The following is a 17,281-nucleotide window of genomic DNA, read 5'->3' on the forward strand; positions in this document are numbered from 1 at the left end:
ATATGATGTATCTTTTCTTTTCTTTCTGATATAGATACATTTGTTCTTGTACATTGGGTTTTATGACCATTTTTACACATACATTGTACTTATCTTCTTTATATGTGGATGTATGTTTTTCTTTCACCTATCTTTCATGTGTTGTTTCTTTTCTCTCCTTTATGCACATGCTTCTTATACTTGTATGCAATTTATTATTTCTGTTTCATACTAAGATACCTTAGTGAGTTTTGTTTAAAGTGTTTTAGAAATACAGGTTGTCAAAGTTTACTTGCCATAAACTCTCTTTTTGTAAAGTTTTTCAAGAGTTTGTATTAGGATAGATTTTATTGTATTCAACAAGTGAATATGAGTTAAGTGATTTATGACTTCTCTCATATGTTCATTTGTTTGTTGTAATTTTGTCACGGATTTCCAAAAGGGGAGATTGTTAGGACATATGTAGTTCACGTGTTAAGAACATATGTCATCCTTTTATGTAATTGGCTAATCTTTTGACAAAACGCACTTTACTTGTAATTGGGTAGTTCTAGGTGTTTTTAATACTTCAAGAAACTGTGTTTTAAGATTAAGTGTTGAAGTCATCAAGTCTATCTAAGAAACAAGCTGAAGAAGTGCAAGTTCGTTAAATCTCGATAACTAGCTCGACAGCTAGCATGTGTCTAGGTTTAGAAAGCTGCTCAAGTCCGTGTGCTCGACACCTACTCGATACCTTCTATCTATCGAGGTTTAAGAAAAACAGATTTTTCTGTTCTGTTTTATTGGGATCTGTGTTTATGTGATTAGGCCTTCTTTTCTCCTAACCTTAAACATATAAAAGGATTGTTTTAAGGGCCGTCAAAGAGTACACAAGTTGCACAAGCATTGAGCAAAGCCTGTTCAAGCATTTTGTGACCGGAGACAAAGTTTCGCCCTAGCTCATCTCTTCTGAAGAAGTTGCTGTGTATGTGCACTTTTGGGTTTTGTGACCAAGCATCTTCTTGATCTTCATCGTGGATGAACTGAAGAACTTTGCAGCCAACAACTCTCTATAGTTAGTGATTGAAGTCGCGTACTGGGATCCGCGCATTGGTTAGTTACGTACTTGGGAGCCGTGCATCAAAAGGGGAAATTGTCACTATAGAACAAGTTCAATTGGGTATTGGGGTAAATGTTTAACTGTATGTTGATATAAGGTACTGGGATTCCTTTACTTGTAACCGCTTGTTGTGATAATAGTGGAATTTCAGGAGTGATGACCTGAAAATCACCCGATGGGATTTTTGCCGTTAAGTTTTCCCCATTCGTAAACAAATCACCGTGTTATTTATTTTCCACTGCATAATTAGTTTATTGGTGATTTTTTTGTGCTACCACGTGTTTGTATGTTAATTAACTTAATTAATTTACTTGGCTAAATTAATTGGTTAATTTATCACAAGGGGTCAATTCGTTTTTGGCCTATCAGTCTTTGTGGAAGGGGATCATATAGGTTATTGGTTGAGAGGGAGGGAGTTCTATGTCACAAGGGAGTCCATTCAAGAGATCTTGGAGATTCATCCAACAACTCCACATACATCCCTCCAGTATGATGAGAGAAAGGAAAAGCTTGGACCAATTGTGGACATCCTTGGAGGTGAAATTAACAAGAAGGCATTGCACACCATTCCATTCCCCCCGGAGATGAGAACATTGGCCTATATCAAGATCTTTAACCTCTACCCGATGAAGAATTTGACTAACTTGTCAGCACCATGGGCCATATTTTTGCTTGATCTCTACACACACAAGGAGATCGACATTTGTAGTCACATCTATCACCTCTTCACCAAATGCATCACAAAGAGGAATACAAGGCTGATTTTGGCATTTCCAAGTCTCGTCATGGCTCTTATCACAAGGGCAAGGGTGAAGATTCCTAGTGGTCTTCCTGTGATGCAAAGGGATTATCCAATCAGTGCTCAAACAATGACCCGAAGCAAAGCCCATATCCCTGGACCATCTATTGGTGTCTCTCAAATCCCAAGAGACAATGTTGATGAAGAAGAAGGTGGAGACACGGAAGAAGAAATAGAACGCTTCACATCCGTTCCAGAGGACACTGCACAACCCTCTTCTCAAGCACGTGCACAGGCACCTGATCGTCTTGTTTATCTAATTGCAAGGGTTGAACAGATGTATGGTATGCTAGAATCCCATATGCAACACTCCACAACTCAATTCACCTACATCGAAGGTCAGATCACTGCACTGTCGTCTCAAATCGATGACATGATGAGGGACTAGAAATAGAAGGATTCAGATTTGGAATTCAAACAATTCTAGCCTCTTTGGCCATTTCGATCAAAAAGGGGCGTAGTTTGAGGGAGAGCATAGTCTAGCAAGAGCATTGGTTCATAGTGGTGGTTTAGTAGTTTACTTTTTAAAGTTTTTATAACTTATGGATATTTACTTTGCTTTCTTTTAAAGCTTTAAAGTACTTTAGTTTAAAACTTTGTTTATCTTTAGTACTATATAGGTATCTTGGTTTTTATAGCCATTTTGATGCTTATTGTTTTCTATCGCTTTTAGCTTTAGTTTCTTTAATGCATCATGCTTGTTGGACATGCAATTAATTTTAGCATTGCTCTTAATTGCATTGCGTGTCCGGATGATCATTTACTAGATAAATGTTCATTCTAGTCATTCCTTAACGACTGTTCATGTTTGATCAAGTTACGCTTCATAGCTTATATCTTGCTTAATATCTTGATCGCATTTTGCTTGTTCCTATATGTACCTTGTGTTCAACTTGTCATGAGCTTAATGAAAGTTTTGTTTATGTGCGAGTGTTTCAGGATACAGGTGTATACGGTGCAAGTGCTTCACAGCTTTTAGAATTAGGTATGAGTGAGTTTTTCCTATGTTCCCAAACTCATGTTTAAGTCTAGAGTCTGTTTAGAGGTTTTGTCACGGAATAGCTAAAGGGGGAGATTGTAAAGTTGTAATTTACAACTATTTTGTGTTGGCTTTAATTCCGTGCCAAATTTGATTGTAATTTCTTCAATCATATTTCCCTATATTTATGTGGGTTTTTAATTGTAAGGGATGAGCGTGAGAAAGTGTGAAGACTCAAGCTTAAAACGAAGAACAAGTGGATTTCGCGAGAAGCTCGCGAGAAGCTAACCTGCAAAATAGCCACGTGTAGAGCACATGACTAGAAGGTGAAGAGTCATGCCAGCCTGGAGGATTTTGCGAGTGTCTCGCGGGTAAGGCTTTCCTAGGAAATACTCGCGAAACATTTTGTTTGGCTATTTTGTCATGTTTTGTTTTACCAAATTTTTACCCATACTATATATACCCTCATTACCCACATATTGTAAGGAGTGCTTTTCAGAGAGAAAATCCTATAATACACACTTGAGAGTTAGAGATTGTTATACCCACAATCATCTACACATTTCCTTGTGGTTTTCCTCTACTCCTACCTCTCTATCTCTAAATCCTTGAGAGGTTGATAGCCCAAACACTTATCACACCAAATCTGAGTGTCAAGTGAGGTTTTGGTGCTATTGGAAAGCATTGGAAGAAGCCAATCATTGGCGGATGCAATCGAGCTGAATTGCGGGATCTGGGAAAGCTAGAGAAGACGAGGTTCCGAGAAGCCAGTTGGTAGCAGGAGCTTGGAGGGCTCAAGTACATTGGGTAGACTAAGCTTGGAGGGTCCTTTGTTATTCGTGTGCTCCAACTTTATTGTCTAGTGGATCGATTACCGCTTGAAAGGTGGCGGAAAGGTTTTTCGCCGAGTTCTTCATTTTCCTATTCGATAACACGTCTTGATGTTATCTTGTGTATGCATCTCCCTTCCCTACTCTTAAGCTTTACTTTATATTGTTGAATATTGATGAATATGGCTTAGGGTAGTTTTATCGGTTGTTTGCACTCATTTACTCTTATTCTGCACTTAGTTTAAGTTATAGTAAAAGCAATCGAGCCGTAATTTTTATTGGGGATCTAAACAAGCTCTTGTGTTTTCACACTAATCCGAGCTTTCAGATTGAATAATAAATAACATCTTATTTGAATGAAATATGACATATATGTTAAGAAAATGAATATTGGCTTTTGTTATTGTAATGTAAATAGTGTTAATGAAGGTTGAAGTATCTATTCACTATACAAGACAATCTTGACAATGCAAGAATGAAGGCTCGGTCGTGTGAGATTGAGAATCAGGAAAAAAAAAAACACTTAGAAGACTCTTAAAAGACTCTCGGTCAACTGATAGCCTATTACAAAATTTTCGAGATTTGCTTCTAGATTGTTTGCTTGCAGCACTAAATCAGTGTGAAGACTAAAGGCTAGTTCAGCAATTGCAGCAAAAGCGGTAAGCTAGGATACATTGTCTTGTGCTGGAGGTCTAGTGACTTAGTTTCTATCTCAAAAATCTTTATGGGCAATTATTGTATGGGTTACAATCGAACCCAACATGTTTTTTAAAGTGATATTTTTTTAAGTTGGTTATATGAATTTAGGTAAGTTGATTCAGTTATAGAATAGTCATAATTTTTAATTCTTTATTGAATCACTTTCTTTGTATACTTAACTTATATTAAAATTTTTTATTGTAGATGAAAATACTAACAAAATTACTTGCCAACTTGAAGTTTGATTCTTGAGGTACAATTTATATAAAGTATTTATTTATTTTTCTTTATCTAATATGTTATGTTTTATTCTTAAAACTTTTTTTGTTTATTTATCTTTCTAAATAATTTAACTTTATTATTATTTTACATGTAATAAGAAGAGGCACAATTGAGAAGGTTGATAACTTCACATAGTTCACAAACATTAGCATTTTCTTTATGTTATTTTATGGTGATGATATCATTACTCATTAGTGAACTTTGGATTGTGTAAACTTAGAAATCAATGTATTAGTTAAGTTTTATTTAAACTATTTTTTTTTTTTTTTTGGTTCTCTTTTTTTCTTTTTCCTTTTTTAGTTATTTGCGATCTCTTATTTGTATTGAAAGTGTTAGAGATATATATTAGACATATTAGCCCAATGTAATAGGCCCAAGCCCATTCCTGCTTGTACTAGTAGTCTAGGGTTTAGTTGCCTATATATACTCATGTTAGGGTTCATTGTAACATAGGTTATTGTACTACACTCTTATACATAATAAAGATGTAACCCTTAAGGGATTCCTTCGTGGATGTAGGCTGTCAAGGCTGAACCATGTAACCCTCGTGTTCTTGATGTTCCTATTCTATGCTTCCTCTTCCGCATCCATTCTAGCATACACAACATGGTATAACACATTGCGTTTGATAATATTGTCCATTTAACATGGTATCAGAGCTAATATTCAACATGGTATCAGAGCCAAACTCCGTTCTTGGCATTAAACAAACATCTCTACACAGCAAAGAAGATTCTCACGTGCATACCACCATCTGAAGTCACATATGTTTGTCTGCTGGATCCAAACTCCACAGCATCACGCAGCCATCATGGCTCTGTGTTGTATCAAAATCCAACAACCAAGCAAGCCGTGGCTTAACTTATAAGATCTGCGCAAATCCATGCTTCGCCTATTGAAACCAACACCACAGACGTGCTCCACAACCTCGCACGACCAAAACCCAGGAACTCGGCCACCAAAAGAAGCTTCACGCGCCACCAACAGCTCCGGAACCTCCCACACACGCCGCCTCAAATTCCTAACATCCAGATCGTTTTCTTGGTACACGCGCCGCCCTGACGGCCTCCTCGTCCACCGATCTACAGAACCTGAGATTCCGGCCATCATCTGTGCCTACACGCGCCTCACAAGCTTCTGGCTTCTTCTCCACGCGCCGGTGAAAATGCACCTCCTGCCACGCGCGACCACAACTGCTGATGTCATCTGACGTCATCTGATGACGTCATCTTGACATGTCAGCGCCACGCAAGCCGTTGCCACATCAGCCTAGTCCACGTCAGCGACACGTCATAGAATGATGTCAGCGGCTCTGTTGCCCGATCCGTGACCCGACCCGGAAACCCGGAACCGACCCGGACCAGTATCCGTTGACTTTGACCATGGACCAGTTGATTTTGACTTTTTTGCGTTGACCTTTGACCAAAAGTCAAAATTTCTGAAAGGGCCTATCTTGCTCAGTTTTTCGCGTAGATTCCAATTTTGGACTTCGTTTCTTCATTTGAAACTTTGAAATTGGTCAATTGGCACATTCTTCATTGTGGTTTCTTCAAAGGCATTCTTCAAGGCATCTCCAAGTGATCTTCTCATGCTTATCCAACCTCAAGCCTTCATCGAGCTTCCGCCTTGAGTTTGAGGGAGGGTGTTAGAGATATATATTAGATATATTAGCCCAATGTAATAGGCCCAAGCCCATTCCTGCTTGTACTAGTAGTCTAGGGTTTAATCGCCTATATATACTCATGTTAGGGTTCATTGTAACACAGGTTATTGTACTACACTCTTATACATAATAAAGATGTAACCCTTAAGGGATTCCTCCGTGGATATAGGCCGTCAAGGCTGAACCACGTAACCCTCGTGTTCTTGTTGTTCCTATTCTATGCTTCCTCTTCCGCATCCATTCTAGCATACACAACATGGTATAACACATTGCGTTTGATAATATTGTCCATTTAACATGGTATCAGAGCTAATATTCAACAGAAAGGAACTAGAAAGACAAAAATAATATGATCATATTATTATTATTATTGCATGTTAAAAACTACTAGTTAACTTATAATCTGATTAATCTGACTTGCTTGCAAACTGTTTAAGTGTGATTTTTACCCGAACAGGACCTTTTCACATTACTCGACCCTTAAGGATACTTAAATTATAAAATACTTAATATATATATATATATATCTTGAGTTGTGCTTAAAGTACTATTTTATAGTACTACAAAGACATATATATCTATATTAGGAATATAATATAGCCAAAGAAAAAACTTAATATATATATATATATATCTTGAGTTGTGCTTAAAGTACTATTTTATAGTACTACAAAGACATATATATCTATATTAGGAATATAATATAGCCAAAGAAAAAAAAAAAAAATACCAAAGCATCTCTAGGATAAAAGCAAACCATAATTCTATTAGTAGCAAACTTAAAAAATCCTGTGAACTTCTAGGATGATCCAAATCTATGAAAATTCGTTAAGAACTCAATTCATGGTTCAAGTATTTCTTTCTATTGTGATCCCAATGTTCATTAGGAAATTCTATTCTACTTGACGATTTTACCATGTAAGAAATAAAGAGTAGAAATTAATGATATTTTTATTTAATGATATCATTAATAAAACTAGGAGAAACTAATAACTATTGGAAAATATTATAGGTATTTCAAGTTTGAGTAAATTGCAAATTACACCTCTAAAGTTTTGGGTGATTGGATTTTACATCCTGAAATTTCAAAATTTGGATTTTACCCCCTATGTTTTAGAAGTGTTTGGATTTTACTCCCTAAAGTTTTGGGGTTTTTGGATTTTATACCTTAAAGTTTCAGAATTTGAGGGTGTAAAATCCAAACAACCCTAAACTTTAGAGAGTAAAATCTAAGTTCTGAAATGTCAGGGTGTAAAATTCAAACACCCAAAACTTCAGGGGTAAAATCCAAAGTCTGAAACTTCAGGGTATAAAATCCAATCACCCCCAAACTTTAGGGGTGTAATTTGTAATTTACCCGACAAGTTTTTTTTTTTTTTTTTTGAGAAAGAACCCCACTGGGTAAAAGAGTTTATTAATGCATCCTTAAAATGTCAAGCTAATAAGTATCAAGAATATCTGGAGGCACCGACTCCATCCAGACAAGAAAAGGTGTCTGACTGCCCTTCTAGCAAGCTCATAGGCAAGACAGTTTCCTTCTCTAAGAATATGCTTAACAGAAATACAAGAAAAACTAGAAAACAAACATTTAACATCCTGCAGTACATGACCCATATAAGAGTTGTCCATGTAGTCACCAAGAATAGCATTAACTACTGTTTCAGAGTCACCTTCCACCTCCACCTTGTCAAACCCGAGTTCCTTAGCAAACATCAGAGCCTGACGTGCCGCAATCACTTCCACCATCTCCACCGAAGCAGGTGATGGAATCTGTTGTGATAGAGCAACCATAGCAAGTCCCTGGTCATTCCGGATGATCACACCGATGCCAGCAAGTTCAGCTTGAGAGAAGAGCGCGCCGTCGAAATTCACCTTCACACACGGTGCATTAGGCGGCTTCCATTTCACAGCACGGGCTGTCCTTGGGATATCCGAATGGGTAGGACGTAAGTTCTGGAATTCTTGAAGAGCATCATGCTCCTTATGAGGTAGCGCATGCAAAGGTAATACAGCCTCTCCCATACGGACTCTGTTTCATCTCTGCCATACTTCAGATATCGTCATCGCAAACCGCTCAAAAGAATACTTATCCTTCAAAGCTTGTTCAAGTATCTCAAGGAAGCTAGAACAAGACCCCGTGTCAGCCATGAGCCTGCTAAACTGCATCTTCCACATATCCTTTAACTTCGGGCAAGTCCGAGAGCATGTATCACGTCCTCTGGCTGTGTCTGACATTCCGTACAAACATCTTCCTTCAATATTTTCCTGCGAACTAGATTAACCTTTGTAGGCAGCGAATTGGTCCCAGCTCGCCATACAAGAGTCCGCACTCTGTTTGGGATTCTCATACTCCAAATAGCCTTCCAAACATTTGAATATGCTCCACCATTTGATGTACCAGAGAGCACCGTGTCTTCTTTTTCCATTAAAAGCCGATAACCCGATTTAACCGAATAACTTCCATCATGAGTGTATGACCAAAAAAGAAGGTCATCCCGATAAAAAACGCTAAGCGGAATGGCCTTGACAATTGCTGCCTCTTCAGGTAGGAATAAATTATCAATCTCTGCCTCCTTCCAGCACCTATTAACTTAGTCAATAAGGCTAGAAACCAAAGCATTTTCATGGCTTTCTGAGGCCGGAGAGACGACTTTGCCTTGCCTAGACCCAGGCAGCCAGGCATCATGAAAAATTCTCACATGTGACCCATTCCTAAGCCTCCATTTCATTCCACTCTTAATGAGATCTCTCCCCTTCAAAATGCTCCTCCAAGCAAAAGACCCTTTATTTTCCTTAGCATCAAAAATTGATCCATGGGGGAAAAATTTTGATTTAAAAAATCTGAAAAATAGTGAGTCTTGATTGTGTAAGAGACGCCAAACCTACTTGGCTAACATAGCGTCGTTAAATTTTTGGAGCTCCCTAAAGCCCATGCCTCTACAAGCTTTTGGTCTACATAAAGTACGCCATTTCACCCAATGAATGCGCCTCCTAGTACCACGTTGACTCCACCAAAATTTTCTAATCATAATCTCTATTTCATTGCAAAGAGTAATGGGTAGTTTAAAGCAGCTCATAGAGTAAGCTGGGATTGCTTGAACTACTGCTTTTAAAAGAACTTCCCTGCCAGCTTGGGAGAGGAGCTTCTCTTTCCACCCTTGGAGCTTAGACCATATCCGGTCCTTGATGAACGCCAAACTAGCTCTCTTATGCTTACCTACAAAGGATGGTAAGCCTAAATACTTTTCATATTGCTTAATCTCAGGTACACCTAATAAGTCTTTAATGGAGTCTTGGACCTCACTATCCGTGTTTTTATTGAAAAACAATGTGGTTTTCTCCCAGTTCAGCTTTTGTCTAGATGCTTCTTCATAAATAGCAAGAAGGTTTTGGATATGTGTACATTCCTGAACCGAAGCTCTGTAGAAAAGCAGGCTGTCATCTGCAAATGGGTTAATCTAGGACCATTTCTGCAGATAGAGATACCTCTAATATCACCAGCAGTAGCAGCTTTAGAAATTAAACCATGTAAACCCTCAGTGCAGAGAAGGAAGAGATAGGGGGATAGAGGGTCTCCCTCTCTCAATCCTCTGCTAGGGTGGATGGTCTGTGAAGGTTCCCCATTAATTAGAATGGAGTAAGATACTGTAGTAATACACTCCATCATAAGATCAACCCATCTGGTGTGAAAACCCATCTTCCTCAACAAGCATTCCAAAAAAGACCATTCAACTCGATCGTAAGCCTTGCTCATATCAAGTTTAAGAGCCATAAAACCTGTAGAACCACTTTGCTGAGTTTTCATGTAATGCAGTGTTTCAAATGCCATAAGAATATTATCTGTGATCACCCACCCAGCTTGAAAGGCACTTTGATTCTCAGAAACAATAGATGGCAGCAAAGGTTTTAAATGATTAGCTAGAACCTTTGAAATCAATTTATAAATTATATTGCAAAGACTTATTGGTCTAAACTCAGCGATTTTTTCAGGATTTTTCACTTTGGGAATAAGAGTAACATAAGTGTAATTAAACTCTTTTGGAATATGACAGAAATTTAAACAATCCAGGACAGCTTTAGAGACATCATCACCAATCAAGTGCCAAAAGGATTTGAAAAAGAGAGGGGGCATACCGTCGGGACGTGGAGCCTTAATTGGAGCCATTTCCTTTAAAGCAAGATCAACTTCTTGTTTAGTGAAAACTCTAGTCAGGTTGGTATTCATATCCTCAGTAATTAAAGGTTGTATCACTTCCAAAATACCAAGGACATTGGTTGGCCTATCGGATGTGAACAATCTTGAACAGAACTGAACTATGATGTCAGCCACTTGAGCACTATCTGAACACCAAGAGTTTGTCTCATCAAATAAACCCATTATCCTATTATGACGAAATCTTTGTGAAGCTTTATTATGGAAAAACCGAGTATTACTATCGCCACACTTTAGGTGCAAAGCTCGTGCCCGTTGCTACCACATTAAGCTTTCTTTATCCAACAACTCATTTACCTCCATTCATAGTATTTTCACTGCCTCATAATCAGCCCCCTGTGCTGTTGCAAATTCGGCCCTTTCCAGAAGCTTTGATTTATCTTCCAATTGCTTCCTCACACTCCCAAAGGAACGTTTACTCCACTCCATAAGTTTAACTCCACATAAATTTATTCTTTCATGCATCAGTGGCGAGTTTGATTGAGGTAGTGGAGACAGCCATGTTGCCTTAATGGTTTCTCCGCATCCACTCTCCTTAAGCCACATTTGTTCGAACCTAAAGGGTTTGCAAGGTTTGACTGCTATTCCTTTAGGATTAATGACTATAGGATAATGATCAGAAGCTTTGGACCGAATACATTGTACTCTTGAGCCCGGATATAAAGCAAGCCACGAATGAGTTGCTAGAGCACGATCTAACCTTTCCAACACCATGTGTTCTCCACGTTTGCCTCTCCAAGAGTATTTTTTTTCCCACATAACCTAGGTCCATAAACCCACAGTCATCCACAACCTCCCTAAACTCCCTCATAGCAGCTTCACTACGTAGTACCCCACCTAGTTTCTCATGTCACAATAAGATTTCATTAAAGTCACCGGCGCATAACCATGGAAGGGAGTATTTCCGCTGAAGATTGCGGATTAAATCCCATGTCTCACTTTTCCGACTAGCTTCCGGCATCCCATAAATACCCGTGAACCACCATGAATTCTCCTTCCCTTTATTGACAATAAAGTCTATATGGTTAAGGGAGGAGGAGTCCACATCAATCTGAACTGAATTCCGCCAAAGTAGAGCCAAACCACCTGCCCTTGTCTCTCTCGGAACAACCCATACATCATCAAAATGCATCTCATCACACAGTTTCAACAGCCTATCTTCGTCTGCCCATGTCTCGGCCAAGAACACGACAGCAGGATCTTGCGCCCGCATCATCGATGCAAGCTCATGAACAGTGCGTTGGTTCCCAAGCCCCCGCACGTTCCAACATAACCAATTCATTGTGACTTACATATAATATAACTTACAAACTTATATGCTAATGAATGTGCTTGGTAGGCTTTAATCACCTCATAACTGAATATTTGAATTACTTTTTTATTATTGGTGACACATCAATTTGTATGCTTAATGTAGTAAACTTGTAGTACATATCGCATGTAGCACTACTCATAACTATTTTAGCTTCAATTGTGTGCAAACAACAAATTTAAGAATAGATTAAAAAGCCATAAACCTTGTAACTTTAAACAATGTTATATCACTCAATATTTTTAATTGAATGCAAATTTTAACAAATCCACCGAACCATCTTTGGATTACATTATTTTCATAAATTCTTCATGCTTACAAAAATTCAAGGTGATGAAAGATCAATAGTCATGTTATCAATCAATTATTTAAAATCAAGTTTAAAAAAAAAAATAATAATGCATAAAATATAAATTTATTAATCAAATAGTAAATAACATCCAATTTACATGAAAATTGGCATCTATGTTAAGAACATATATAGAACCTATAATCCAACAGTAAGATTTTTAGAATATGAATTCAATAATAAATTATTAAGTGATGTAATATTTTTAAAATTACATCATGTGTAATACGCAGGACTTCTATATTTTGATATGGAATAGTAAAGGGTGTATCATGTGCAAACCTTAGATTTCGCATGCCCCACCAGAAACAGTAAAATGCTTTTGGCAGATAATCCGTGGACTCTAAGCTTCCGGATCGACGGGCTTCAAGAAATATTCCAAAATCAAAGGTACTTGGATTTGGTGTATCAATAGGGCAGAAATCATCTAAAAAAGAGAGCTTTCTAAAATTGTGGTCACAGTTAAAAGAAATTTCAACCCCATGAATTTCACAAGCTTTGTGCCAGCAAGCCACTAGTCGTTGAGTAGAGAAAAAGTACCAGAAGGCTCCCAATACCTAATCGATTTAGATTATCATTATAAATTAGTAAATTTTTCAGATATTGTAACCAAAGGTTAATAACCATTACAACTATAACAATAAGAGAAAAAGAGAATTGTATGGATATGAAACTACTACTTAAATTATTCTCAATAAGCGAATCGAGATGCTTTTCTAAACTTTACGAACGGATGGAAACATACTTTGCATACATTAGGCACGAAGGCATCCAAAGCACAGGGACAGGATATGTGTACTTGGAGCCTTCACAAGTAGGGATCACACCAAACAAGCCGATAGAAGCTCATACAGACAATCTTGAAAAAAAAAAGTTAAATCCAACAAAAGGGTATTGCCAAATGGTGTGATGCAAGGTTCCCATAGACAGTAGTGCAGGCTAAGTTCTAAAAAATGAGCATACGAGGTTGACATGTGGTTCTTATGGATGACATACATAAGGCTCATGGATGACATGTTGATGAAGAAAAAGTCCACAAGGCAAAAGGGAGCAAATGGGACTTATTTGTTGCCTATAGAGAGGCAAAGATTTACAGGTGAGGGGAAAGATTGTTAGGTATACATATATAAGTGAAGTCTCACGTTGAATAATAATGAGAATGGTGAGTGGTTAATATAACATAATTAGGTCCATACTCATTGGTTTAAGCCGGCCTTTTGAGTCAAGTGTTGTTCCTCTATATATGTTGTATTAAACCACCCATTTTGAGGCTTTCCAAGTTATGATCTCCCCAACACAACTCTTACACAAGATAGCACCTTCTAAGTTTTGATGTATTAGCATTCTTGAGGTATTTAAAAAATATATATATATATATATATAATTAGATCCATTAAGAAAAAATTAATAAAATGAAAAATTTGTAATTTTTATTTTTCTTTCTTTTTTGGATATTTCTTCAATATATGATTTTGATTTAGCAAGCTTGGTTGGTTTAGATTTTTTTGAGAAGAAGGTTGATTTGGAATTTAAATATTAAGAAAGACAACACTACATTGATAAAAGAATCAACATTTGTGAAGATTAAAAATAAAGAATATGAAATTACTACGTAAGCAAACTTACATGACCAGCAAGGATGTATAGAAATAAATTCCATGAAGCTTTGAACCATTGGGAAGCCTTATTATTAGATTCCCCTTCGCTGTTGAGTTCCTTCCAGTATCGGTAGATTTGGAAAACTCTTGGCACATATTGCAAAAGAATTAGAGAGTTGAAGATTGTTATATTTGAAGATTTTGTCCGCCGTCTCATCTCTGAATACATGCTTGGCATTACCACCTGAATGGATTACAACAATTTTTGTTTTTAGAGTCAATGGATATAATCTAATTATGTGTAGGACGGTGATAATTTAAAGAAAATAGTAATTATGTGTGTATTAGAAAATTTTCAAATTCACATTTTGATTTATTACTAATATATTTGAATTTTTTTATTAAAGGAAAATATTTTTGTTGTAAAATAAAAGTAACTTAATATTCCTTATACAAGAAAAAATTTAGTATTTTTTGTCTGTTGAAAATTACGTGTTAGATCTTTATAATATAGGCAGTTAGGTACTGCTATTAAGAAATAGGAATTAGAAACATTAACATAGTTGTCAAAATCGTGATCTGGATTGTAGGATCGAACGATTTTATGACCTCACCTCACCAAAACGTTTAGAATTGTAGTAGGATCGTAAAAATGGTAGGAATGTATGTAGGATCGTATAGAATCGTAGGATTGTGTAAAATCGTATAGGATCGTAGGATCATATAGAATCCTACCGATCCTACCAAAACATGTGTTTCGGGTTTGAGCTTATTTTTAATTTTTTTTCTTTGATGGGATTGGTTTGGGCTAAGATAATCCAACTAAACCCACAAGCCCAATTGGTTATCAGCAACCCAATAACAAATTGAAGTCATCTTTGTCAAAAGAAAATCTCAAAAAAACCCACAATACTTAAGTTTAAAGTTCAAACAAAAAACCTAAATATTTAGAAACATCAATCCCAAAGTCGTGCCTCCTCTAAAGAACCCCAAAGGCCATCACCTCTCAGCACTCTCAATGACGCTGCCTTTTGGATTTCATATTTATAATTAGCTAGATTACCTTAGAATGGGAATTCTATTTTGGATTTCATATTGGGAATTCTATTTTGGATTTCATATTGTAATAAACTAATTTTCATTTTCTAACTAGCTTAACTTATTTTGGATTTGGAACTTAGAAATTGGAAAATATTTTCAATATGTGTCGATAATATCTTGGTACTTAGTTGCTAATTAAACATGTACTAAACTTTTTAGATACATTGTGTCAAAACTTAAATATATTTGTTTGGTTAGTATAGACGTAACAATGTAGGGCATATAAATTACATTATATGATGCAAATCTTTGTTTTTTAATGGATAAATTCATATTTTATGTGATTACTCAACATATAAAGTCACCATCAATGTATTTTTTGCTTAAAATTTGAAAATAGGTAGGATCTTACGATCCACGATCTGATCCTACGATCTACAATCCTACCTATCTCCCGCGATCCTACATAGGATCCTGATTTTGACAACCTTAAAAATTGGTACAGGGTGACTATTTGAAGTAGTGGTGATGTTAGAAATTATTTCATGGGGTCGAATATAAATATGATGATTAGTATTTTTTTTTTCTTTGAATACATTGTGTTCCTACTTTGTATAGTTGGATATGTAACATTGTGCTATAAACAAAGATCAACGTAAAAATCAAGTATTTTACTATTCAGATGTTGAAAGTTTAAAATAGGTATGAAACACCCTTGAACGTTTAGAGCCCCAAATACAAAATTACCAATTCAAGCTTTATATGAAACAATGTATGTGCAGAAAGTGATAACAAGCTTATGACAGAATTGATAAACAATCTAAACCATAAATAATCACAATCACAGCAGTAATTAAATGGTAAAGATAAAGGGAAGAAGATGCAAACACAAGGACAACACGCGATGTGTTATCGAAGAGAAAACTGAAACCCTTGGCGTAAAACCTCTCCGCCGCCCTCCAAGCGGTCAATAATCCACTAGAAAATGTAGTTGGGATACATGAACATCAATAGACCCTCCAAGCCTAATCTACCCAGGTACCTAAGCCCTCCATGCTTTCTGCTCCAACGAGATTGCGCCGAACCTTTTTCTTTTCTAGCTTACCGGATTCCGCTATAGCCCATAGCATCAACCAATAACCATTGGTTCCTTCCCAAACTGCTTCCCTTAGCACCAATATACCTTCTCACAGACGTGGGTGTGGTGAGATAAGGATTTGATCAATAGCCTCTCAAGGATGTAACAATGGAGAGGAAGAGAGTAGAGGAATTTGGGGAGTCTCTTTGTGAAGATTGGGGATGAGGTAATCTTGTTTTTCTCTAGGGTTTCTCTCTCAATTTTTCTCTCTAGAAGCTCTATCAATTTAGTGGGTATAAGGGTTTACATATAGTGGTATGTGTTTGGAATACGAAGAGTCAGTTTTTGCCAAACAGGGCTGATTGGCGGCTTGACTTCGCGGCTTGTCCAAGTCGTGAGTTCAAGTCGCGATGTAATGGCCTGGCCAGCCTAGAACTTTTGTCCTGTAATGCGACAGCTGGCGCGACCCTTCAGCTTCCCTGTGTGCATCTCACGTGCCAGCATTTGGCGGCTTGCAAGCCGCGAGTCCTAGCCGCGAAACTCTGCCTTTTTGCACATACTTGAGCTTTTCTTCACATCTTCTCACACACTACCCTTACAATGATCCCACCTAAATATAGGATTACTAAGTGCTTAAATTACAAGCAAATTGACACAGAATAAAGCCAACAAGATAGTTGATAAATTTCAACCTTACAGATGTGTACTACATAAAATATACCTATTAAACATCAACAAACTCGAGCCAAGAATCAAGATTGACAAAATAGATTCAATATCTTTAATTTATCTTTAATCTACTATCATTTTTATAAGAAGGAAGCTCAATTCTTTTTTTGGTCTAAATTTGTGATGTACAACTATTTTTGTGTTGGCTTTATTCTGTGTCAAATTTTATTGTAATTTTGTTCAATCTTATGTACCCTGTATGTTATGTGGGATTTCTTTGTAAGGGTTATGTGTGTGAGAGAGAGTGTGAAGACTCAAGGTAAATTGAAGACCAAAGAAGTTTTCGTAGGTAGCTCGCGAGTAGCCTTCCCGCGAAGTGAAGCATGTGCTCAGCACATGACTGGAATGCAAAGAGTCATGACAGATGGTGACAGCTGACTTTCGCGAGTGTCTCACTGGTAAGGCCTTCTCGCTAGATACCCGCGAAACATCCTGTTTTGCTATTTTTTTCATATCTGCTCCACTGCATCCTCACCCACACTATATATACCATAATTATTCACATATTGAGAGGAGTGCTTTTCAGAGAGAAAACCCTAGTCACAAAACCTTTGAGAGTTAGAGATTGTCATACCCATAATTCTCTACATAATCCATTGTGGTTTTACTCAACTCCTGCCTCTCCATTTCC

General features: G+C 37.1%; 1 protein-coding gene across 1 annotated transcript in view; it reads right to left on the reverse strand.

Annotated features, from left to right (window-relative positions):
* The window catches only part of LOC111986602 (cyclic nucleotide-gated ion channel 1), a 50,990-nt gene that overhangs the window by 18,176 nt on the left and 15,533 nt on the right, over positions 1–17,281 (reverse strand). The window contains exons 4-5 of the mRNA XM_024018266.2: positions 13,831–14,046; positions 12,487–12,761 (exon numbers count right to left, since the gene is read on the reverse strand). Coding sequence (XP_023874034.1) covers positions 12,487–12,761; positions 13,831–14,046 — 491 coding nt within the window. The remainder of the gene's footprint in view (positions 1–12,486; positions 12,762–13,830; positions 14,047–17,281) is intronic.

This window comes from Quercus suber, unplaced genomic scaffold (genome assembly GCF_002906115.3).
Source record: "Quercus suber isolate HL8 unplaced genomic scaffold, Cork oak 2.0 scaffold_385, whole genome shotgun sequence".
Lineage (NCBI taxonomy): Eukaryota > Viridiplantae > Streptophyta > Magnoliopsida > Fagales > Fagaceae > Quercus > Quercus suber.